The sequence below is a fragment of the Lycium barbarum genome, chromosome 4 (genome assembly GCF_019175385.1).
Source record: "Lycium barbarum isolate Lr01 chromosome 4, ASM1917538v2, whole genome shotgun sequence".
Classification (NCBI taxonomy): Eukaryota; Viridiplantae; Streptophyta; class Magnoliopsida; order Solanales; family Solanaceae; genus Lycium; species Lycium barbarum.
Genome location: NC_083340.1, coordinates 22604547 through 22632087, shown reverse-complemented (window position 1 = coordinate 22632087; position 27541 = coordinate 22604547). Strand labels below are relative to the sequence as shown.

General features: G+C 36.1%; 1 protein-coding gene across 1 annotated transcript; it reads left to right on the top strand.

Moving 5' to 3' along the window:
* Positions 1-1349: 1349 nt before the first annotated feature.
* LOC132637280 (protein FAR1-RELATED SEQUENCE 2-like) lies at positions 1350-4115 on the top strand. Its single transcript, XM_060354395.1, has 4 exons — positions 1350-1954; positions 2052-2602; positions 2688-3298; positions 3675-4115. Exons 1-4 carry the CDS (start codon positions 1350-1352, stop codon positions 4113-4115), a joined length of 2208 nt encoding a protein of 735 aa, XP_060210378.1.
* Positions 4116-27541: the final 23426 nt, after the last annotated feature.

The window sequence follows — 27541 nt, the reverse complement described above, 5'->3', positions numbered from 1 at the left end:
TTAGCAAAAACAAGTCAGTTTATTTAACATTTTGAAGGTTTTGATTGGTCTTTTCGTGACGTAACTTGAGTTCCGCTTTTAACATAATGAAACATCCAAATTAAGAATATTTGGTGTGATGTAACATGAGTTCTACTTTTAACTTAATGAAACATCCAAATCTATATCTATATCTATATATAATAGGCAAACTTACAGAAATGACTACCTTATTATAGGTTCTTACCATTAGTAACTACCATTTTATTTATTACATTTCGTAGCTACCTTTTTAGTTAATTACCGTATGTATTGCGTGTATTTTACAGTATAGTAAATAGACTCAGAAGCTGTAACCAGTAAAACAGATCCCTTAGAAATAGGCATTTAATTTGGTCTTAAATGGGAAAATATATTTCATAATAATATCTTTCATAATCTACTCCACAAAATTAGCTTCAATTTCCATATTCTTCACGATTCTCCTTCTCTCCACCCATCTTTTTCAAATGCAACGTAAAATTCAAAAATTCAAACCAGTCAACTACAGAGCAAAAACAGCAAAACAGCAAAATACCATCATTCTAATGGTAATTCGAAAGTACCTTTTTTTTTTTTTTTAATAAAAACACTGAAAATGTATTTCAGATTGGCATTGGTTTTTGTAGTTTTTTTTACTTTTTATTGGTCAAACCTTGCTAAGTTCCTTCGTCTTTGAATTCCTCTTCAGTGATGAGCTTCAAATAAATGTTATATGTTCGGCAAAAAACTGAATGTAGTATCTTTGTGTTGTATGTTTGTTGGGTATTTGACCAGTGATGAAGTGTGTGTTGAAAACACATACATTCTGTTTTCGTATTTATGTAGTTTGTATCAATTTGTGAATACACAAATCTTGGTGTTTTTGCTGTGTTGTTGTTTTCCCATCCCAAATACATTAATAAATACGATGTCTTTGTATGTATTTTTGTATTTGAGACAGTGTGTTGTATATCTCTTACGTTTGTCACGAGTGTTAATGTATTTGGAATACTGTATAGAATGGATTGCTGTATATATAATTCTGTAGGTTATATGTATTTGGTAGACTGTTTCTTGTGTTCATTATGATATGAACTGGTGTGTTTGAAACTATGTGCGTATTTGATAAACACAGTTTCTGCTTCAAGTATCTTTCAAGATGTGTATATATGGCTGTGTGTATTTATGTATTTGAGATAGTGTTTTCATAAGCTAACTCAGATACATAAATGTTAATGTATTTGAAAATATGTATGTAGTAGGTTTGTGTATTTAATTTTGTATATTATTTTATAATGTATTTCAAGTTGTATTCAATCTCAACTAATTCATTCATTCTGAGTACAAGAATGTCCAGTATATCGTCGTTGATAAGACACTCAGGTAATTGGAACAATGAAAATTGCTATGTGAATTTCAAAATCGATGCAGTGGCGTTTAAAGAATATTCGACATATATTGATTTATTACAAGCAGTTGCAACTCAGCTGAATATAGACATGCAACTGAAAAACATATACATCAAATATATAGTTGAAGGTAACGATACGCCAATGGAAATACATAATGATATGAGTGTTAGGGTGTATGTGGAATTGAAGAAAGACAACAAACAATTAGCGATGTATCCTTTGTGCATAACTACAACTGATAAAAGCGTTGATACTTGTGTATCTGGTAAAAGTTGTATTGAAGGAGGATTTTTGCAAATTGGTTACATAAAACAAACAAATGCTATGGAAACAGTAGTGAGTGGAGACTTAGCTTCTTCAAGTTGTGGTAATGCCATTGTTGTGTTCGAAAACGACACAAATCTGGTTATATCAGATAAGAACCAAAAAGAGGTTGTTGTTGATCAAGTTTACAAGGACAAAGATACATTGAAGGCTGTTATGGCGAATTATGCAATTTCCAACAGGTTCAATTTTCATGCTGAGAGGTCAAATGCGATAAGGTGTGTTTAATTGTTCTGAACTATTATATTTTAAATTTAATGTAGTTGTCTGATATATTGTCAACTAATGTAATTGTTTTCATGTTTGTATTTGAAGCTATACACTAGTATGTGTGTCTGAAGAGTGTGATTGGAAATTTAGGGCATCGAGCGTTGGTAAATCAGAAATGTTCAGGGTTAGGGATTTTCGTGACAAGCATACATGTCCGCTAAAAGATAAGGTGTATTCACAACGCAATGCGACAAGTTGGTTTATAGGTGGAATTGTAAAACCAAAAGTAGCCAACCATAAGAGGAAATACACACCTAATGATATAGCGGAGGATGTAAGAAATGATCTTGGAATGGATGTGTCCTATATGGTTGCTTGGCGGGCTAAGGAAAAAGCAATGAAGGATTTAATAGGTGAACCATCAGATTCTTACAAAAAATTACCTGGGTACCTATACATCTTGGATAAAACGTATCCAGGTTCACATATAAGAATTCGAAAATCTGACGAAAACGAGTTTCTGTATCTGTTTATAGCATTGTATGCATTCATCAAAGGGTTTGATTGTTGTAGGACAATTGTTGTAGTTGACGGGAGCCACCTCAAAACAGCATACAACGGAACGTTCGTTTCAGCAAGCACGTTAGACGGTGCAGGTAAGTCAAATACACGGTTCAGCTTGATTATACTAAAGAATGAATATGTAGAACTAATTTTTTTTAATTGCCGCGGTTTGTGCAGGTAATATACTTCCTTTAGCATATGGTGTGATAGATTCAGAAAATGACAGGTCTTGGACGTGGTTCTTTGAGCGATTCAGGGAAGCGTATGGTGTGAGAGAGAACATATGTATTGTTTCCGATAGGCATGAAAGCATAAACAAAGTTGTTTCTAGAATCTATCCGAATGTGCCGCATTATGCATGCATATGGCATCTTTGGGGTAACGTATGTAAGAAGTATAAGAAGAGCCATGATGTGTTGAGTCCCGTGTTTTATGCAATGGCAAAAGCGTACACGCAGGAAGATTTTGATGAGCTTATGGGCAAAGTTGAGAAGGCAGATTTTCGGGTGGCAGAGTATTTGGAATTGGCTGGAAGAGAGAAGTGGGCTAAAGTGTATGCAACTGCTAACCGAGGGTGGACAATGACTTCAAACATAGCAGAGTGTATTAATCGTCACCTTGTAGCAGCAAGAGAGCTTCCTATATTTGATTTTCTAGAAGAAGTGAGGAAGATGTTTGGAAGATGGAATTATAATAACCGGAAAAATGGTACATACACGTTCACAACACTCGGTAAAAAGTTTCAGGAGATGTTGTCAATAAATGAGTATCTATGTTTACGTATGACAGTATGTTTCTTTTCAAATTGCTTAAGTATGTTCGATTGAGATTCATTTATGTTCGTTGTAGTTGATAGAGTTATCATATGGAATCTGTGAGATCTTTGTGAAAATGATAACATGTATTTATTAGTTGAATAAGTATTTTGATTCTATTGCATTACTGTATTTGTTGTATTTAATTATATGCAGTCTGCATATGTGTGTCAAATATTTTCACATATTTGGTGTATGTGACTAGATTGATCAAATACAATTAGTCAGCTATGAATAATAATTAGCAATATGTTTATGACTATAATGGTTTAATCTTTGCAATCATGAACTTATGTGTTTTTGATGTATCTGAAGTATGTTTTTGTTGATTTTGACTGATATGTTGTAGGCCGAACCATCAACCGAATACTTGTACACGGTATATGATGCAGGAAGGCGTTTCATCGTTAACTTGGACAACAAAACGTGCAGTTGTCGGATGTTTCAAATAGACGAAATTCCATGCCCACATGCATGGGCTGTCATTAAGAAGAAAAATCTAATGGCTGATGATTACTGTTCCGAATTGTTCAAACCGCACACCGTGGTGAAGACGTATGATGTCGCCGTGGATCCTCTCCCTGACGAGCGGGAATGGAAGATTCCAACATACATATCAGAGGATGTTGTTTTGCCACCAAGATACAAGAGACCTCCTGGTAGGCCGAAGAAAAAGCGTGATAAGCCGTTATTTGAATTGCTTCTTGGAAAAAAGAGACATGCTTGCAGTACTTGTGGACAGACTGGACACAATAGACGATCTTGTAGTAATGCTCCTAGAAGGAAATAATTATTTTTTTGTTTGTAGAAGTTTAGATTTGTTAGACTAAATACACTGTTGGTTTGCATTTTTTTTTGAATGAAAAATGAAATCTGTTTCACGTACGACTTGTGTGATATCTTCATTTAGAATTGTATTGAATAGTTATCTTTAAATTCATTCACAAATGAATATAAAAGGCAGCATCAGTTCTTTTAAAAAAAAATAGTTACTATATTTTAATATGTAATAATGGTGCCAAAATACATCAAATATATATAATGTAGAAAGTGTATCTGACTCTGCCATCTTAATAAGTTGCAGATGTATTTGAAATATGTTGATGTTTATGGGTTGGGCGAATTCAAATACATATAGCAAGATATACACATTCATATAAATTGAACTAACAAAATCACACAATGGTCACTGTATATTAAAATGTAGGCAGATTTACACATTCATCCAAAAAATGGTCACCGTATATTAAAATGTATTATTGATTCCAACATACATCAAATACATGTAATTTAATCAGTGTATCTGAAAAAACTTGCAGATGTATTTGAAATATGTTAATGTTTATGGTTTTGGCGTTTTCAAATACATATAACACCCTTGTTTCAATATCTACATACGCGTACGTATTTATACTGTACCTCACTTAGTCGCTTCCGAGATATAGCTAGATATATCAAATACATGTAATTTAAACAGTGTATCTGAAAAAACTTGCAGATGTATTTGAAATATGTTAATGTTTATGGGTTTGGCGTTTTCAAATACATATAACACCCTTGTTTCAATATCTAAATACGCGTACGTATTTATAGTGTACCTCACTTAGTCGCTTCCGAGAGATAGCTAGATATACACATCCATCTAAATTCCCAAAATAAAATCACACAACTTTGATAAATTAGAGCAAACTTAAATGTTCCAGTTAAAACTTAAGTATAATGATAAGATAGTCTTAAACTAACTAAAGCTAAAGTATTTGCTATCAAAATAGCCATAGTCTGAAATTACAATTAAATATTCCTACATCAATCCTAAGTAATATCAATTCTGACAGCTTTGCCATAATCCACTGCTGGCCTAACTTGTTTTGGTGGCGCCTCAATGTCGCTCATAGCATGTTCATCGATCTTCCGTGCAGCATAGTCCCAAAGGAGTGCGCCATACCTAGTGCGGATCATTGTTGCATCGATTTGTGCTGGGATACCTTCACCAGTGCTTAGATATTCAGCGAACGCTGCTACGTATGCACCACAATCCCTGATAAGGTATAAAAGATGTAGAATTATTAGAATGAACCCCATATATTAAAAATTGCAATACATTAAAATATACGTACATGTTGGTAGTGTCTTGCTGCGGCAGATTTTCTACATACTCCACTTGAAGGTTCTCATTCTGTGTCATGTCCGTATTAGCTGGATGATTCTGCCAATTTATGCCAATTTTTTTTAGTGTAGAATCCACTTATGTGTAGATAATGTGGCAGGAGGGCAACAAGCTTTTGTACTTCCTTTCTAACAACGGAATTGTGGCCTGCGCTGCCTCGGTATAAGTTGTACACATAAAGTCGTCTGTCGTACCGAAAAGAAACATTAAAAACTGTGTGTATTTGAAAAAAAAAAATAGACAACCAGATACACTGGATAGTTTTACAGATACATAAAATACACTCTGAATGCCAACAATGATTATCCAAAAAGAGTATACATATATATATGACTCATTAAAACTCAGTCGACTACTGAAAATACTTAACTAATAAAAGATATATACATAAAATACCTGTCATTGAATGAGAGTACGACCAAAATCCAATGATTATCCTCTTTAATGTTGACAGGTATAAAAATATTGTCAACTGAATGCCAAGGGACATTTGCATGCAATCTGTAGCCCTTAACATATTGACATATATCGTCTTCTTCGTTGGCTACATTGGGTCCAGTTTCCGGGTTGTTATATGCAAGATATGTTTGATCAGCCTTACGCATGAAGAGACAGTCAGTTGTTGTGTATTTGAAATTGCTCCTTCTGTCATACTTTCCTTTCTTTCACAAGTAGTAGAAAATCACGTCAATGTGCTGAAAATTGAAACACATAAACATTAAAAACATCAAAAACATAAATCTTAAAACAATGGAATCTTGTATTTTATGTATCTATATCTTTATTGAACCTCATCATTCCACGGCTGGCCACTCATTGATAACTGGTAGAATCAGTTTTTGTTCTCTACTACTGTGATGCCAAAATTATAAGTATAATCTGCATCATTCTCCAAAGCTGCCATCTTCTTTCTGTAACGGTCTTCATTGTTCTTTCTACGAAAGAATTATGCAAAATACATACAGTTAGTTGATATGAAAAATAAATGAATGATATTTATAATAAACACTAAATGTATCTACAAAATTTACATGAAGAACATACTTATTTTCATGCCGGACAAGAAGTCCCTTGCGAATCCACTCCAAGTATTTATCAAAAAGCTGTGTGTCGATTGGGCCAGTGATAGGATCTTCCGCGAATGGATGCTTCTTCTTAAAAATGCGGACAGTGATGTGTTTTGAACCAGCTATAAATATTCAAAATACATATGATCAATATAAAAATGCTTTGCAATACAAAAAAATAAATGCATTAATGATTTTTTATATATACTTTCCTGAAGCAGACTCGTAATTCTCCATGAAAGGGGAAACTTGGTATTTACTAGGATGCCTGTTCCGGGCTATTGATGGATGCAAAACCATTCTTCTTTCGGGAGTTTAGCTTGGAAACAGCTCGTCAGGCAAAAGAAACTGAGATAAGGGAATCACATTCTCACCAACTTTGGGCGGCGTCTCGAAAATATGACGATCTTCCTGCAATACAACACTCTTGTCGTGAGTGGGACCCGAAGACCAGCCTGTGCGAGAAATATCAGCTAGGACCTCTGCTATGTCTGCAGAGTTTGCTGATACGACTGGCGATTTGACAGATACGGTGTCGTCGGGAAACTCAACTATGTATTCCTATTCAAGAAATAGAAATACATTAAGTACACAGTATATATTGTGAAGGAATAGGAAAAAGTCAGATGTATTTGATCTATGCCTACCGTCGAATCTTTTTGTTCTCCAGAATTATCACCACCTTCCAGAAGTTCTTCAATAGATGCCTTTAATGTTTCCCCACTTTCGTTGCGGTGATCCATTCCAATATTAGGCACTTCAAATTGTTGCAAGCCTTCTCCCTTTGTAAAAAAATAGCGAAATTAAATAAATAAATAAATAAATAAATAATACAAATACAACAATAAAATGTAAGTATATTCAACGTACATGCATGTACATGAAAGCGTAATTCAAGATACCCAATAAACACATGAAACAGTGAAAACTGTGGTGTATTTGGAAAAAGGCAACCAGATACATGGAATGTAAATTCAAAATATGTCAGAATCAACTTGAACCAAATACACTGGATATTTTTACAGATACATAAAATACATTCATTTAGAGAACAAAGTATTTTGATAGAAAACAAATACATTCAGAACAACCACCAAAACATTTAACAAAAAAAATTATGTCAATCAGAAAATACAAGTACAGTTTCAATACATCGAATTCACCAAAAAATTACCTCTGTTGACGCTGCATGACCCGTATCGGTTTGCATTTGTACTCCAGCTTCCCGTTGAATGTACTCGTCGGCTGGCTGAACCGGGGCGGCACTGTCAGCACCCTATAAAAACATTTTTATTGCTAACTTTTATTTATCCGTTGTATTTCAAAATATCAAATAATTGTATATGTATGCATCTTTAATACCTTTTCTGTAGTTTGATTCACTTTCCTATATTCAAAAACCTTGGCAAAGTTTTCGTTGATGGCTTTGTGAAGATCCTTGAATTCGGCGAAAACCTAAAATTTCAAACAATATAAACATAAAACTGCATACCTTAATAAACAGTTGTATAATACAAACAAACAAAAATATGATAAAGAAGAAATAATAAGTCTTACTTTATACTTAAACTCATTGAGTTCCTCCGTCAGACCAGAGATATCCTCGGATTTGCTGGTGGATGGGACGTCAACAGGAACAGCAGTCGGGGGGTTGGGTATTGGAGCTGGTTATAGAAACATGTGGTGGTGTCTAACTAAAATCATCATAGTCATCCGCCACCTGTTGTTGACTTGTCGATGCAGAATTACCGGAGAGATATGGACGCAATCCAAGTTCCTCAATCTCACTGATGGTCGGTACAATATTCGTATAAGTAAGACGGTCCTGCAAAAATAACGTACTTAAATAAGTCATATACAAAAACACCAAATATTTCAAGGTTTTTTTCATGTATTTGAACTTATGTTTATTTTAATATACATAGGTTGAAAATACATAATTATGTTCAGATACATGTGGTTATACATTTGTAAATGACTAGTAATCTGATTGACATAGGTTCAGATACATGTATCTGCTTGACACATGTTTAGATACATGTGGATGTACACTTGTTTTCATGCATATTGAGTCTATGAATAATTTCATATACATAGGTTCAAATACATAATTTCATATACATAGTTCAAATACATAATTATGCTCCAGATACATGTGGATATCAAAATAGATATTTATGATTCAAATAAATGTTGAAAAGTACGTTGTCTTAATTTGAACATCCATGTAATTTTGCATTAAAAATAATGAGTGCAAATTACCTCTGTCTCGTCTTCTTCATTGAACATTCTAGTTATGAGATCTTTAAAATGTGGAGTCCTGTCTATAGTTTTCAAGTTGAACATTCTAGGAATACGATCTCCATTTTTTACTGCCAAATTTGGGGAAACGTTGGAGCAGCACTCGTATAGCCATGCTTGCATAGCAAACGGAAAACCACGAAGACAATAATACTGTTTTGTCTTATCCATCTTATGGTGAATACTTCTGACCAAATCATCAAACGCTTCCTTTCCCCATGTATAGTCTACGTACCGCCCACTCTCTACCAAGTCAAAATGGAGCCTTGGAATCACTACATTGTTTTTCTCACCGGATAGGATTTATGTATGGATAAAATACAGTAATGCAATCTTTACAGCATCTCCGTCTGCATCATCGTCAACGCCCCAATTCTGATCCTTAAAGCATTCAAGCAATTCAGTCTTTTTCACACTTTTGTCGGAACCCCCAAAATATGTATCCAACAGTGTGTTTTTCTTAGAGTTAACGACAATTTCTTCCCCGAAACACTTCAACCCAGTCATTAATGCAAAATCGAAAAGCTGGAACGTCAATTCAAAACCATTAACATCAATAACAAAAGCAGCAGGGGTACTTTTTTTCAGCTCTCTAACCATAAAACACCTGAACATCTGTGGTTGAACTTCACAATGCTGCATGTCGAGGTATTTCCCAAATATAGTCTCGGAAAAGAGTTCAAACTGTCTATCCGTAGGCTTGTCCTTCAATTCTTTTTTAACTTTCGGGTTCATGTAAGAAGCATATCGTATTGCATGACTGGGCGGATATTGTACAAAGAATTTAACATCCTGTATAAATACAAGTAGTTAACTAAAAAGAAGACACAACAAATATATGTATACGAATATCATAAGAAACTGGTGAAGAAATTTATGAGGTTCTCATAAAACTGATCAATTTTACACAGTAAAATTGCTTAAGTATGTGGTTCTCAATTCATCAATTTTTCTAATAAATACATCACATACATTGAAAATGGTTCCAGGTTCTTCAATTTTCCAAATTCAAATACATGATTCTCAGTTCACCAACCTTTTCAAATACTCAGCAAATTTCCAAATATGGGATTCCAGTTCATCAATTTTCCAATTTTCCAAATACACTGAACAAAAATGATTCTCAGTTCATCAATTATCCAAATACATAACATACATTCAAAAAATACGATTCTCAGTTCATAAATTATCCAAATACTCAGCAAATTTCCCAACTCATAAATTTTCCAATTTTCCAAATACATAACATAACATACACAGAATAAAATATGATTCTAAGTTCAACAATTTTGCAAATACATAACATATATTAAAAAAAATTCGAAAAAAAACACTCTTCACCAATACATAAAATATGTCAAATACATTCGTCAATACATAACGTACATCATTACATAACATACATAAAAAAAAATGAAAAGTTCATAAATACCTGCTTCATCGCTGGGTCAAACTCTTCCTCTTCTCCTGCTTCATGTTGTACGACTTTTTTCCTCTTCATCTCTTTTCCGGTATCTATTTTCTTTGTTGATTTTGTGACTACCGGTTTTTTATGCCTTTGCATGTGGGAAGGATCATGCTTATTTTTTGTCCTTCTTTCAGCACTGATTCTCTCAGCCGAACCTACAACAACATCATGTTGTTGTTGAGAAATCCCCAAATCAAAAGAAGGATAACCAAAATTTTGAAGAGTAGAAGGTATACCTCGAGTAACCATGTTTGATTTTGTTTCGTCTACCATTAATGTATAAGCATTTAGCTTCCAATTGCTTTAAACCCTAGCAATTTAATACTTCAATTGACTTGAATTTGGTGGAAAGAAAAAGACTAAAATATGAAAATACACTATCAGAGCAAGAAAAAATCTAAAGAAATATACATTCCCCAAAAATCACGGAAGAATCTTTTGCTAATGTTGATCGTGAAAGAGGTAATGGAGAAAAAAAACGGTGAAAATTAATGGAGAATGAGAGAGAAATCAAGTTGAATAATGATGTATCCGTTAAACTTGGGATATGGGAATATGGTAGCGTCTAATACGGTCAGTTACCAGTGTATTTAACTGTGTATATTTACCAATAACTGTAATTTACTGATGTAGTTATAAATGCTAAATAAAAAAAGTAAATTAGTTACTAAATATAAATAAATAAAATGGTAGTTATTATCATTAAATATGTCTTATAAGAAGCTATAACCAGTAAAAATTCCTATATAATACTAGTGTCATTTGGCCTGTGCTAAGCCCCGGCCCAAACCGATGTTAAAATTAAATTTGCAAATTTTTTTAATTTTTTTTGGTTCTTGCTTCTTTGATTTTTTTTAGTATTATTTTGACACTTTCTAAAGAATTCTAAAATATTAAAGTAAAAAAGGGTATTTGAAAGTTAAAGGAAAACATTTTTCTTAGTTTATATACTAGACTAACAAATGAAAGCTTTTCTAATTTCTATTTTACTGACTTTTTGAGATAATTGTCTCCAATGATCCAATGAGCTTTTCATATGTTACATTAATTTCATTTATTTCTCTGAATTGAACCTATATTAGCTAATCTATTTTTTACAAAAAGATACTACTGATTGTCAAAAAATTGTAATGCTACAATATTGTTGTATGATGAAATCAATAAAGTAGACTTATGGATCAATATAAATAATTAAAAGTTTTGATATTGCAAGATACTTTTGTATATGTTCTTTCAAATTAAACAATAGAAAAAGTAATGCAAAAAAAAAAATGAAATTAAATTGTTGTTACTTTAAGCTTTCTTTTTCCTTCCAAAACGTGCATGCTAAAAAAATCTTTTTTCCTTTTTCTTGATTTAATGAACTTTTTTATGGAATCTACATTGTAATAAATTTTTCATGTTGAACTTAACTATTTTATCCGAAATTATATAAGATATTGACTATCCCGTATTTCCCAAAACATTTTAATATTAAAAAGTGAAAATATACTTTTACAATTTTTCAGTATAATTACTGCTTAGAGATCAAATTCTATTTCCTTTAACTACATTTTTCTTCAAAGAGTTTCATAATATATACGAAGATAGTGTATATTAGATATTATGTTAAAAGTGTATGCACGTAAGTTTAGATTAATTATGCACGTAAATTTAGATTAATTAGCTACCGTACTTCAGAATTCACTTTTTGATTGAGACGGAAGGACTATAATTTACATTTCTGATACATTTTAAAAATATTTAACAATGATATAAGTTATTAGTGTTTATTCTTTTACTTTAAAACTTAATCCTACCTTAAGTGAAATCTTTGTTAATTACGTATGTTTGCAAGCACGTAACAATAACCACAACATACCCAGTGAAATCTAACAAAAAGGGGTCTGGGTATGTTAACTCCTTTATTGAATTAAAATATTGTTCTTATGATATTATTTTTTTATTATACGTGCTTGCAAGCAAACCTTCCCAGACCCCTTTTTGTTAGATTTCACTGGGTATGTTGTGGTTATTGTTACGTGCTTGCAAACATACGTAATTAACAAAGATTCCACTTAAGATAGGATTAAAGGAGTTAACGTCGCCGTCAATAAAAAAATAATATCATAAGAATAATATTTTAATATTTTTTTCACTGTTGTTTATAAAACTATGATAATCATTTTTTCACAGTTCCGTGTACAAATTTAAGTTAATGATGATCCACAATAGCCGAATGAGGAATACCTAAACTGCTGTCTATCCAGAGGACCAGCTCAATTACTATATGTAGAGAAATGGCGGTAGGTGGGCGAAGGCCTGGAGATCCCCTCCAGCAACTTTATGTTGTTTTTTTCCATCAGCAACATTATGTTCACTTTTTGGATATCATACCTGTTTACGCTAAAAAATAAATAATAGCTAAATTTGTAAGTGGTTGATAGGAGATGTGGTTAGATTAATTTATAACGTATCATAATAGCAAGCAAATGATAATTTATTGATAAATAATAGTAAAGAAAATTTAAGAAGCCAAGTTTGTAAACTCTGAGAACTGGTCCGATTTTGGAGATTTCTTTCTTCCACCGAGCAGAAGTTCCACTGTCTCCTTTTCAGATTACAAGTGTGAAGAATAATGAGAAGCTAACCCTAAAATGAAGGGGGTACACCCCGATTTATAGCTACAAATAGATGGGCCTTAGTACAATTTAAAAAAAGCCTTTCAAAAAAAATCCTAAAATGGATAAGGCGGCGTCCGTACGGTCATTCTGACACCCGTACTGTTGTTAGCGCAAATGGCGGAATGGTCAGGTGACGCGTGGCCTGGCCCATAACGGATACTCCGAGCCTATGTTGAGTGTGTTCGCTTCAGGCTCGGGTTTTCTGCATTTATCAACATACCCTCGGTTTTGACACTCAGTTGAATGAAATCACGACCCCTCGATCCTCGTTCCCTTTGATGGCCAACGACCTCATTCCTGTTCGATCTCGTATCGGACAGCTACAATTTTTACTCCGGTTCTTAGCAAATGCAAATTGCTTCGATTTTTACCGTGTAAAGATAGTCCTCACACTTCTCGGATCGAAGTTTCATCGAAGTGACGGGAAGTGGAACGATTACCTCAGTAACTTCCTTAGTAAGCCTCTTCTTTGAGAATAGGGGGAAATGAAACGTCCTTTCATGTCACATCTTTCTGACTTCGGACACGTGTCTCCTTTTGGTTGGACGACTTTGGTAACCGCTTCAAAAAATTTCACTATATAAGGCGTTACAGTGATTTCATTTTTCACTTTTCACCTTTTACTTCTACTTTCTTTTTTCACTCTTTACCTCTAGATTATCTTATTTCACCTTGTTCTGTTCTTGCTCTTTGTTCAGAAATTTAGTGTCTTCAAAAATTCGTTAAGAAAATTCATTTGTGGTGTCAAAATCTTCTCCATTTTCTGGAAAATCCTTCTTAACTTCATCTGTTGATCTCCAAATCTTCATATCTTCATATTTTTGACCTTCAAATCTCTAGATCTTCATATCTTCATACTTTTATCTTTCAAACTCAAGAAATGGCAACAAACACCGACTCTACTTCCCAAAACGTTCCTTCGATTTCTTCTCCAAGTGTCGAACCTATCGCCAGCCCAGGAGACAAAGCTCAACCCAGCTCCTTTGAACCTACGGCTAAAGACATGATCCCCTCGAAATACAATTTCAACCACGAATTAGCCGTCAAAATGGCCGTGAAGAAATCTGACCGGGGTTTCAATGTGAGACGTTACCCATCCTCGATCAAAGAGAAGCACCTTCCCCGAGTTCGAATTGAATATGGCTAGGATAACCCCCCATCCACCCATCGAGATTATTGATCCCAGTGATGATGAATCAATCATGTCACGACCCAACCCCATAGGCTGTGACTAGTGCTCGATCTGGACACTCGTATATGTGCCTGTTAGCTACAATTAACCCGAAACTAAACATAATATGGAAACTTGCATAAGGACTCCAAAGGTTCATAACGTCATCATATATACACATACTCAAATAACCTGTCTCCTAAAGAGTCACAACTTATCAGAACATATCATAATACGCAAGCCGACAAGGCTGCCACAACATGTCAATATACTACGCAAGCCGACAAGGCTGCCACTACGTATAGATAACATATGCAAGCCGGCAAGGCTGCCACAACAAACAGAAACATCCACAACAACTATATAGACACAGCTGACTATACTCTATATACAACCCACACACATGTCTACAGACCTCTAAGAGTATCAACAGTGAAATATGACGGGATAGGGCCCCGTCGTACCCCTGGACAAACATATATAAATACATCAGGAGATCTGTACCCAAAAGTCTAGGCTCCGGAACAACGGAGCTCTCCAAGACAGCTGAATGGAAATCCTAAGCTGGGGGATCACCGAATCGAGCGTCTGTACCTGCAGGCATGAAACGCAGCCCCCCGAAGAAAGGGAGTCAGTACGGAATATGTACTGAGTATATAAAGCATGAAATACAGTAAAAGGGATCATAATTGAAATATGGAGTACATGAGACAAGTATAATATCCAGAATACCAAAACACTTGCCCTTTTGAAACATAAATCATGCATGTCAATATTATATGTCATACCCGGCCCATTATGGGACTCGGTGAATAAGGTCGCCACATACCATCCTTGGCGCCATAAACACATCATAACGCCATAAACACATCATAACGCCATCACATCATAACACCATCATATATATATATATATATATATATATATATCATATTCTGGCCCTCTAGTGAGGGACTCGGTGAACAATACAGTGAAACTGTGCACGAAAATGTATCCTGGCCCGGGACTCAGTGAAAGACATATTGAGGCAGGCACGAGTAGAGTAGTGAGCAACCATATGCAAATGAAAACATTATCAAAGACTCGATGAAATAATCAAAACGAACTATCATTTGAAAATTAAGACAATAGTCATATCAAATACCTTTCGAATGTCACAGTGGATTATATCAAAATAGAACTCCTGGAATCATATATACGTATCAAGGTATAATAAAATAGCTTCTGGAAATCAAGAACAGTAGCCATCCTAGTGGCTCTAAGAATAGGAACTCCTTTGGAATCATATACACGTCGTCTGTTTATTTCATAAATATCATGCCAAAAAGAAAGAAGGGTTAACTTTACATACCTGTTAAAGGTTAATCGTATTCACGTTCGCTTCGTCGCCCCTTTAGCCTATTTAATATAAAAGTAACGCTATTGTTAGTAGACTATACTTCCTAGCTCATAAATCTGTAACCAGTCGCCTATAGGACTCATTCTTTAACTTATACTTTCTTGATTAGGGTTTTCGTTAGTTAAGGACTTAACGGAAATCGGGCAGCATTTCCCCTATATATTCACCTAACACGAACTTTTAATTTACCTCCTGTTATCACAGAAATACCAACAATGACAGTAATAGAGATATGCATATAAAACCCTTACAATTCAGCCCACAAACAATTCTAACAATCCAACTACCCTTCTTAATCCTTTCCAACCCACGATTTCATATAACAACAATTTCGTGCAATTTCTTACTTTCAATTTCACCCAATTCAATTTTAATCCTACCCTTACAACACCATTAATATAATTATACCATAAAATAAGAAAATCTTACCTTAACTTTCTCGGAGGAATTTCTACACTCAATTGCTCAAATTTCACAATTTCTTCTTCCTCAATTCAATATCCAATGTTGCTATCACCTCCTTGAACTTGTAAATTACTTGGGATTTGATCAAATTAAGCAAAAAAGCAATTTTTTCTCCATCACCATGGCTGGCCGAGAGCTCCTCCTTCTCTCGACTCCATCTCTATCTTAATTCAATTGAAATTAGAAATTTAGGATCAATGAGTCATGTTTTGTGGTTTATATATGCATGCCCTCTACTCTACACGTGCCCACCTAATAAATCATCCACTATATATTTGTTGATCTATTATTTTTTTATTTTTTTAAAATTAAAACGGGTGGGGCCCATAAGATATAATTAACTTAATTAATTTTAATTAATCACTAATCCCTACTTAATAATCTAATCATAACTAATTAGTCCCTAATCTCCAATAATATTTCTATACTAAATAAAATTTATAAACAATTTGTGTACTAATTAAAATTGAAAATTAAAAGTTTCTATTTCATATCCAAAAATAACCCCGTCCTCAACTTAAGTCGATTAGCTTGCGAATAACTCGACATATAAAAATACGGGATATAACATCCTTCCCCCCCCCCCCCCCCCCCTTTAGAACATTCATCCTCGAATGTTGAATTGGTCCTGTAAAGTCTTATAAAAATTTCGGGGAAGTCTTCCTTATCACTATAACATATAGTTCCATCGATTAATCAATATAATCAAGTGAGGTGTTTAAGTTACCTGTAGGTGTAGGGAACAAGTAAGGGTACTTATTCTTCATCTCCTCTTCGGCTTCCCAGGTCATCTCTTCTCTATTGTTGTTTCGCCATAATATTTTGACGGAAGCCATATCCTTGGTACGCAATCTCCTGACCCGCCGATCAAGTATGGCTATAGGTTTCCCCTCATAGGATAACTCCTCCGTCACCTGGATATCATCCACGGGAAATACTCTGGAAGGGTCGCCTATACATTTGTGAAACGTTGACACGTGAAAGACTGGATGCACTGCTTCCAAATCAGACGGTAGGTCCAACTCGTAGACAACCCGTCCTACCCTACGGATAATCTAATAAGGCCCAATGTACTTCGGGCTTAGCTTCCCTTTCTTGCGGAATCTCATGACACCCTTCATGGGTGACACCTTCAAGAACACCCAATCACCAACCTGAAATTCTAAGTATCGACGTCCATTATCTACATGTGATTTCTGTCGATTCTGGGCTGCTAGTAACCTCTCCTGAATAAGCTTCACTTTATCAACAGCCTGTTGAACCATGTCTGGGCCTATTAATTTAGTCTCACCAACATCAAACCAGCCAATAGGTGACCCGTACTTCCTCCCATACAAGGCCTCATAAAGTGCCATCTGGATACTCGAATGGTAGCTATTGTTATAAACAAACTCGATAAGTGGTAAATGATCGTCCTAGCTACCTCTGAAATCAATAATGCAGGCCCGTAACATTTCTTGTACTGCTTGAATAGTATGCTCGGCCTGTCCGTCAGTCTGAGGGCAGAATACTGTGCTAAGACTTACCTGGGTCCCTAATCCTTCCGGGAATGATCTCCAGAAGTTAGCTGTAAACTGAGCTCCTCTATCGGAGAGAATAGCTGTGGGGAATTCGTGAAGTCTCACTATCCCCTTGAGGTATAACCCAGCATAGTCCTCAGTACTAATCCTGTCTCGGTAATTTGGTTCAAACCATGTTTCACCTTTCCTTGTCACACCCACATTGTTGTTACTGAATTCTTACCCGTCTTATCAAGTACACGCTTGGTCTCATTCTTAACATACAAATATTCGTAGATTGCATAACTATTCTTGTACAACTTGTATAAAGTATATCCAATCTTAGTCATAGTCCTTTCTTCTCTTGGTTCATCCTGTTTTGCATATCTTATTTATTTGTACTAAAACTCAGTTGCAGTCTATCTTGTCATACTCCCTTCCCTTCCTTTATTCACCATTTGATTTTCTCATATCCTACTATCGGAGATTTCCTATCCTTTCTCCTTTGCTACTTATAAGTTACAGTATTATTAGCAAGTAACCCCATTGACAACGTCTTAACCTCTAATCCAGTATTGCATTGCTATCCTTTATAATATCTCTTAAATTACCCGTTATCATTTCCTTGTCGTATTATTCCTTGTCATAAGCATCCATTTTCTAATGTCGTATTATCCCTAATATTCACCAATAATTCTCAGCACTGTCTCAAATACCATCCTGAATTCGATCCATTGATTGTTGGTTTTCAGATCTTATTAACTTGCTTCGGCAAGAGATCTCACCTAAAATTTAAGTATCCATATCAAATATATTGTAGCGTCAATTCTTTCCATCTTATACTTGCATTTCTCTTTGTCCGCTTCCCCCCTTGAGGGTGTACTTATACTATTATCCATTTATATTCCGCTCTATGTCCCTATTCCTAATCTCAAATTCACTCGATCCTTTTTTTAACTCACTTGGTATACTGTACCATACTCACGTCTTTCTCTATAACTTATAACTTGCTTATCCACGTACGAAACCTTAATCAAAGTCAGGAAGCGACGAGAACCTTTCGATATATAGTACAAAATCTTATTTGATAATTTGTACTCGAGTAATATAATCAATGTAGCAATTCACCCAAGGCCACATTCCACTTACTCCAATCCATAATTAACTAGTACTTGTAGTCATTCCAAGTTCTCAATCACCTATATTCCGATGATAAGTATCCAAGGCTCTCTTGTAAAGTTATTTTTCCTAACCTGTATCGTCTATTTCCTGCAACAAATTTACCTTGCATTATTTGTTCCTCCGGCCTACAGTTCTTGTCCTTTATGGACTTCACTGTTTTTGAGGTAAAGTCATATATATGCAACACTCCTTTATGCCTTATGCTCTTTTACTCTTGTTGTGTACCCAACACTGACTTCTAACTTACTCAAAATCATATCGAGTTCATCTTAATGACAATCTTATCTTATCACCTTGTCGTCATACTACACCTTTAAGTTCATAACTATATATTTCCCTTTTGTTCTATACTCGCATCAATTAATCACGTCTATCTTAGGTGTTTCCTTTAGAATTCCCTTACCATTTCTCCAGTCTATGTCCATCTTTTATTCCGTGAACGAGGAATCTTATGCTACCTCTATATTCTTCGGAAAACACTACTTCTACATAACCCCCTTTTCATTCAAAACGTATTCTGTTCATCCCTATTTGCTTTTATCATACCAGTCACTTTCTGGCACTCATTCTGCTTCGTTGCTCATCTTTCTATAGTTTGGTCTTTCACAACTCTATCACTTGTATTACTCGTGTTCTCAGCTGCGCTGCTATCTCGCTCGCTTCTTTCTTATTTCCTTCTTTCAGTTAACTCCTCCTTTTCTTGTGCTCGCTTTCGTTTTCGTTATCACATAATCTCCATTCTGAACTTTCCCTAAAGGACTTTGTAAGTCTTTCTTATTTGTTCTATACCTTATCTTTCCATTTCACATTTGCTTTTATACTTTAGTCGCATAGATCACGTCATCTCTTTTGGTCACTTCCCTACCAGACTTTACTCATTTTCATAACAGTCCTTATTATATTCACATTATATTCTGGTCGTAATCAATCCTATAGTGTAACACTTCTTAACCTTTTATCCTTTCTGGTTAATCTTATCCTTAATACCTCATAAGCTGTTTCATCAATACATTCATATTCATGACAATTCTTCTTTCTTTGTACTCTTGTCTCAATCATACTATTACTTCTTCTAACTATAAACTCGTCGTAATTTACCCTTGCTTGTCGATTCAGTTGATACCATAATATAGCACCCTATTAAGATTTGCCAGCCTTTTCTAAATCATCTTTTAGTATCACAAGCCCTTCCAACTTACCCTAGCATTTCCCTTTTTACCATATTGATATCGATCTCATAATCACTATTACTGTCACACCCCAATTCCGCTAGGGTGTGATGGGCACCGGCCCCACATCCGGAGCCGAGCGAACCCACAGACCTTTGGGACATACAAAATCTTATTAGGCTTTTAAATCAAATAAAAATGACATACATAACACGCTCTCAAAATATTCTTTCCTGGTGCTTTACAAATCAAACAGAATCTGTGATTATACCAAATTTTACACATAATACAGAAGGACATATCGGCTGATGAAACCGCTTACACGACTGACATACTATACCCACGACTCTGTCTGCAAAGTCTCTAACATCAATCGAGAAAAATATACGTATAAACTCTGACTCGGCAGCACTCCAGGAGCAAATGGAGCTTGTCAACTCTGCCGGAACATCCTCTATAATAACTTCATATCATCTGGGTGTACCTGCGCGGCATGAAACGCAGCCCCCGAAGAAGAGGGGTCAGCACGGAATATGTACTGAGTATGTAAAGCATGAAATACAGAAAACAGAACATACCGGATCAACAGTACAAAGGTAAACACATTATCCAAATTATCAAAGCGTTATTTCCCGATTACTAATCATGTAAGCAGATGTCGTATGTCAGAAAAGTGCAGACTCAGAATATTAGAATGATTGTTTCCCGAACACAGGTCATATAAGCCGAAGCCGTATGTCAGAAGAAGTACGGATCCAGAATGTCAGAATACTTGTTTTTCCAGACACAGATCATGCATATCAATATCATATGTCAGAAGAAGTACAGAGGATACAAAACGTTAGAGAAATTACTTTCCAAACACAAACCGTGCATATCAGGATCGTATGTCGTATATGTGCGTATAACAGATCCCGGCCCTTCCGTGAGGGACGCGGTGGACAGAACTATCAATGCATGTCAAAACATATGCCATATCCGGCCCCGTCATGGGACTCGGTGAGCAGAACGTGGTCGCCACCCCGTCACTGGCGCCACAACACAGCATAACTCCAGAGTAGGAAATATCTCCGTAACATATCATAACATATCAGAATGTGCACATATCATATCATATCATATCATCGAATGTCAGAATATATGTACATGGCACAGTATCTGACGGACTTATATCAAAGCAAAACCTTTCGAGACCGTTTGTACAAGTCCAAATATATCATAGAACTCAACGGAATAGTTAAAACAACCATCGTTTAGTAGTCGGAACAATAACAAAAAATTTCCTTTAATTATCGTACGGGAATAAGTCAAATGGAACAATAGGAGAGGGTTCGGGAATAGTGAACCCACCCCGGGTCAACAGAGGTGGCGTACACAAATTACGTACATTAAGCTTCATGGAGTCACTTATGAAGGTCTTAGTGTCATTCGGTTCCATTTGGGCAAGTTATAGGTGTTTATGCAATTATTTCAACAAGGCGTGTAGAACTTAGTTCAATTCTATTGAATGAAAAGGGGTCAAATTCAAACTCGGATTTCTAGGAATAGAATCGTCCCCGAGGCTCGTATCCAAACTTAATATGTCTAAGATATGCCAAAAGAAGGAAAAGTGAAGCCTTACATACCTTATTTGCCTTTTTCACTTGTCCAAACTCAAATCCGGTTTCCTCCAAAATCTACGATTGGTCACAATTACCAAATGTTAACTATAAGCCTTTAGGAATTGAATCTTAAGTTAACACTTTTCTACAGAAATTTGGGCAGCATCTTCCCTGTTTATATGCCTAGCCCGAATTTTTAATTCAGCAGCCAACGACACAACAACAATACCAACATCAATAATATCCTTTTCCATATCAAAATATTTCATAAAACAGCCCACACGCTGTTTTCCAACTTTCCACAACTAATTAACTCATTATACAATTATTTAATCGCGTCTTCTTCGTAAATAAACTAGTATTAACACAAATAGGAATAGATTCATACCTTTCTCGCTTTAATATTGCTGTGTCTCCACCTTTTTACGCTAATTTTAGGCCACCACACGCCTGCTATACGATTCTGCAGTAAAAACTATACGCTATCCGGACTGGAATTGGAAAATTATACCTGGGTTGGGCAAAAAATTGGTTTGGGGAGTTGGGGAGAACTCTCTAGATTCGTGGGTTTTGGCTGAAAATGAGGGGGTCTCCCCCTTTTTATAGTCGTTTTTGGTTCTGCTGGAACCGACATAAAATTCCTTCTGCGCGTTCGCGGCCCCTGTGGGCGTGTTCGCGCAGAGTTAAATAAATTCCTTCTGCGCGTTCACACTGAGTTAGCTTTTCTGACTGGACCTTCGTTCAGTAAAATGGTCATAACTCTTGATCACGATATCGTATGAGGGCTCACGACCTATGGTTGGAAAGATAATTCAACTATCTACAACTTTTATTTCTGGGGGTTTTCCAAAATTCCAAACTTATAATTCCGATTTTTCCCCTCCAAGGCGGATCACCCAAAAACGTTTTCTTAAATCGTCCCTTTGGAGGGTCTACACTCATTTTTGGCTTATGGGTCCTTCTTAAGACTTACTCAACTTTCCATATACTATTCATATATATCATCATAGGTCCTTTATAAAACTCCGATATGTGGGCCCCACTTGGCTTGCAGCAACGAGGGCTTTTCATCATATAACACGTGAACTAATTTATACCATATGGTCTCCAAATGTCATATATATGTTATTATTACCTTCTCATAACACAACCTTCATTCCGAACTTGATTTTCAGATTTGTTTTCAACGCGTTCGCGCCACGTGGGGGAGCGTTCGCGCTGTATTGGCCCTTTGGCCTTCCTCGTTATTTCCGCATCAATATTTCATGAACAACACATATATATTAAATAAAATCAAAATGTGGCCTTATTTCTTACAAGTCAAAATTATTTTTGAATTTCCCGAATATGCAAAAATACGAGATATAACAATTACCATCAATTTAACGGTTAACTTATTTCTCGAAGTCGGTCGTACCCACAACTTAGTCAAATCTTATTATCACTATCGACACGACCTTTCAAGAATATTACGAATTTGTATCTCATTCTCTTTTTATTTCTAGGAAAATTTTGGCAGTGTTTCCTCTGTATTTCTCACTATCCCAAAACCTGCACGCAGGAAATACCAATAATGCCTCACAGGGCCAACATACACATATATATTATATCGTATCGTAGCCGCACAGGGCTTCCCATATCAGTCACAGGATGAAAATGATGAACTTACCTCGTGTATCCAACTCAAACTGTACCTGTCACACCTTCTTGTTTATTTTCCCTTTCAATCTTTAACTGCAGGCTTCAAACACACCTGCAACATTCATACTATGTCTAACATATATTCTGCTTACCATCAATGATTCCTTTAGCTTCTTCTGTGCACACTTTCTAACTGCACTTATCTACAATATATATACATTCAACCCATTTCCTTGCTATACTTACCATAACTTACCATAATGATGGCCAGTTTGCCATTCCGTATATACAAATTCTTATTATGTAACCTTGATATCCAACTTTCACCTGTACATACAACTATTTTCCATCTTAGATTTCAAAATTCCCACGGTGCTGGGAACAATTTGGTCACTGTTACTCGTAAATACTTGGTTGTCAACCCCTTTTATTTCCGCTCGCTCGTCGTCACTGTTACTCGAGGTCTCGACTCATAGATATCTTTCCGTCTCTAAGTGCAGAGCCGAGGAGGACCAGGTCGAACATGGTCACCGTTCCTGAAGATTGCAATTTTTTGTCTCACCTGTGAGGTGGCCAGTTATCTACGACCTCTCATTTCGGAGTCCGACAAAGGGAAGATGGACGGACTCCCATGACAGTGCCTTCTCAACGAGGGTATGCATACTGGAAACTGGGTGAACACTCTTTCTCCCTTCTTCCAATAAGTTTCAATTTATTTGGTGTAACTTTCACTGTTTACCGATCTATAACCTTGTTCACTTTATTTTTGCAAGTTGTCGTGCTTACGAAGGTTTTCTTCAAGCTCAGCACGAGATAGATGATTTACGAGCCCAATTAGATGCCTAGGGCCGAGAGACTGAGAAGTTCAAACTTCTCTTCCAACAAAAGGAAGATCAACTGAGCCAAGTCGTTGCTCCTCCAACCCTCCAAGCTGAGCTCAAAGCAACCAAGAAGGAGAATATTCTGTTGAAAAATGAGCTCGATGATACAACTAAAAAGAACAAAGTCCTAGAAGAGGATAACAAGAAGCTTGACCGAGGAAATTCCGAATATGCCACCAAGATCCGTGAGTTAGAGGCCACTGTCACCCGATGCTATATAAAATATTTGGAATTTGTATGGGCTTTTCTTTTGCTAGTATTTCTTCAAACGGATCTTTAACTCAGATAGAATTTATGATACTGTTTCGTATTGATATTGTTTCGTAAAAAAGGGCTGAGGTTTGACCTTAATCCCTTAACAACTTTCTCTTAGAAAATCAAGCCAACTTAACTTTTGAGTTTTGGGCTTTACTTTAATCGGTTCCTGTTCGACCGATAACTTATTGATGGCTTGTCCGCGGGAGCCTTTTTTTATGCTTTGTGAATTCGGACATCTCCGAATCACCTAGGGCATTTAAGTTGAGATCTTTAATTATTCGACCTTTTTTTGACTGTTTGAATTCTTTGTAAGTTGGGCTCGGTTAATTATAACCTTAGCACCTTCGTCTATTTTGTGACGGCAATCCCCAGTTGAGGGTAGCTCATGGGCTTTATTAAATAGTTACTCTTGGTAACATTCGTAAAAGGCACATTTGCAACGTACTTTTACCGAAGTATTTTTCTTCACATTCCAAATATTTGTTTCGTATAAAGTCTGAGGACTTCGTCGGACCTCTTCTGCTTTTGCCATAGCAACACTATCTAGGCACGATTCATACGATCATTTAGCCCTTACAATCGAAAACTAATGAAGAGGGTTCGGTCTTTACAAAGAAAACAAAAATTGTTTCTACTTTAACTTTACTTCTTACTTTCCTTTTTTGATCTTTCTTCAGTCTTGTTGTTCCTAACGAGGGTATCATAGTCCCTAGTGTTTGTTCGTGAAGTATGAGCGGAGAAACACTATAGTAAACGATGTTATTGAATATCCAGTCCCCAGTACTTAGCTGGTCTTTGAGTTCACGACACTTAGCCTTGTTCTTCAATACTTAAGGTAACATGTTGTACTTATTTCCTCATTAAAAACCTTACCGAAAAACCCACTTCAGGATAAAATCGAGCTAAGAAAAAAAAGCGCAACGCGTGTTTTCAGACCTAATTCTACTATCTTCAGATTTTGTTCCGGTCTGACCCTACAAAGAAAATGTGAGAATTATTGAAATTCACAAAGGGTTAGTAGCTCACACATTAGCAATAATATTTTTCAAGTGTGCCACGTTCTAGTTGTTGTGCAGTTGTTGGCCATCTCCAGTCTCTAATTGGTACGAACCCTTGCCGGATATTCTGATTACTTTATAAGGTCCTTCCCAGTTCGGCCCCGTTTTCCATCATCGGGATTCTTAATATGCAGGGTAATTTTTCGAAGCACTGAGTCCCCAATTTGGAAATGCCAAAGGTTCGTTCTTCGATTATAATATTTCTCCATCCGTTGTTTTTGAGCTGCTAAACGGACCAGCACATTCTCACGCAGTTCGTCTGTTAAGTCAAGCTTCACGGCCATAGCCTATTCATTTGACTCAATCATCGCATACCGGAACCTTAGGCTTGGTTCCCCAACTTCTACAGGAATTAAAGCCTCAGCCTCATAAACTAGGGAAAACGGTGTTTTTCTAGTGCTCGACTTTGATGTCATTCTGTAGGCCCATAGTACCTTCGGCAAAACTTCCTTCCACTTGTGTTTTGACGACTCTAGTCGTTTCCTTAGATTTTGAATTATGGTCTTATTCGTCGACTCTGCCTATCCGTTTACACTCGGGTGATACGGAGTTGAAAAAATCTTCTTAATCTTCAATCCTTCGAGGGAGTCATTAACCTTATTACCTATGAACTGTCGACTGTTGTCGCAAGTTGTCTCGGCAGGAATGCCGAACCGACAAACGATATGATCCCAAATGAAGGTAATAACTTCCTTCTGTCTGACTTTCTCGAAGGCCTATGCTTCAATCCATTTGAAAAAATAGTCAGTCATAAATAAAACGAACCGAGCCTTACCTGGAGCCCATGGCAAAGGGCCGATAATGTCCATCGCCCATTTCATGAATGACCAAGGGGATAACACCAGATGCAGCAACTCCTCCGGCTGGTGTATCATCGGTGCGTGCTTTTGGCACCCATTACATTTTCGAACAAAATTCTTTGCGCCCTCCTCTATCTTTTTCCAGTAATACCCTGTTCTGATTATCTTTCGGACCAAGGCTTCGGCCCCCAAATGATTATCGCAGGTTCCTTCGTGAACCTCCCGCATCACATAATCTTTTTCTCCGGGCCCTAAGCACTTAGCCAAAGGTCCGTAGAATGATCGGCGATACAATTGATCATCGACCAAGCAGAATCTCGTAGCTTTTGTTCGAAGAGACCTCGATTCCTTAGGCTCTGTTGGGAGCTTCCCTTCTCATAACTAATCTATGTATTTATTGTGCTAATCCCATGTCAAGCTCATTGTATTTATCTTGGCGTGACCATTTTCTACAGCCGAGTTCATCAACTGAACGACCGTGCCAGAACTGAATTCTTTCGTCTCTACCGATGAACCTAAGTTGGCCAATGCATCTGCTTTATTGTTTTTGTTATATCCCGTATTTTGTACGTTCGGATATTTCAAGATAGTCGTGGTAAGTTAAGGGCAAGACTATTTTCCAAAGTTATTTTAATATACAAGTTGTTTATTAGTATGGAAATATTGAGAAAGGCTAAGGGTAAAAAGGAAAATTCACAAGATGGTTCATGGTAATATTGAGGAAGGCTAAGGGCAAAAAGGAAATTTCACAAGTGGTCTTGAAAGTTCTATGTGGCCGTGTGGCTCTAGTGTGGGCCCCACCCAAGGCTTGGCCAATGGTTTCAATCCATAAGTGGGGGTAAGTGTTCTCCCTTTGATTGGTGGAAGCAATGTATATATAAGGGGCAAGTGATGATCAAATTAACCATTTTCATCTTTTCCATAACACAAAAAAAACTTGAAAAAAAAAAGAGCCATGTTCGGCCATGGCTAGCAAAAAAATTGGTTCCATGGAGTTGATCAAGGAAGAAATATTTTCTTTTTGTATTCCAACCAATTAGAACGTCCCTATTAACATGGAGTGGTTGTTTGAGCAATCAAACCATTCATTTGTGCAAATTCACAACCCTAGCCGAGCCAAGAAGTTAAGTGAAAAAGGTATGTGTTCAATCTTCTTTTACTTGTGTTAGGGATGATTTATGCATGTTGTAGTATGAAGAAATGGATGAAATTCATGGAACTATATATGTTGGAGTGAAGCCGTGTGGGTGTTGTATGGTATTGAAGTGATGAACTAGTTTTTCTTAGTATTTTAATTGTTGTTGTGGTAGATTCTATGATGTAAAATGAGAATTTAGTGGCTTGAAATGAAGTGGAAATCGTTTGTGGATTGTTGAAGAAGTTAATGTGACATTAGTATGGTTTCTTACATTTGTATGAATGATAT

Bases quoted from the DNA above. Each gene is read 5' to 3' on its own strand.
- LOC132637280 (XM_060354395.1), top strand. From the start codon at position 1,350: ATGTCCAGTATATCGTCGTTGATAAGACACTCAGGTAATTGGAACAAT. The intron at 1,955-2,051 runs GTGTGTTTAATT...TTGTATTTGAAG, and splicing joins GAGAGGTCAAATGCGATAAG to CTATACACTAGTATGTGTGT. The intron at 3,299-3,674 runs GTATGTTTCTTT...GATATGTTGTAG, and splicing joins ATCTATGTTTACGTATGACA to GCCGAACCATCAACCGAATA.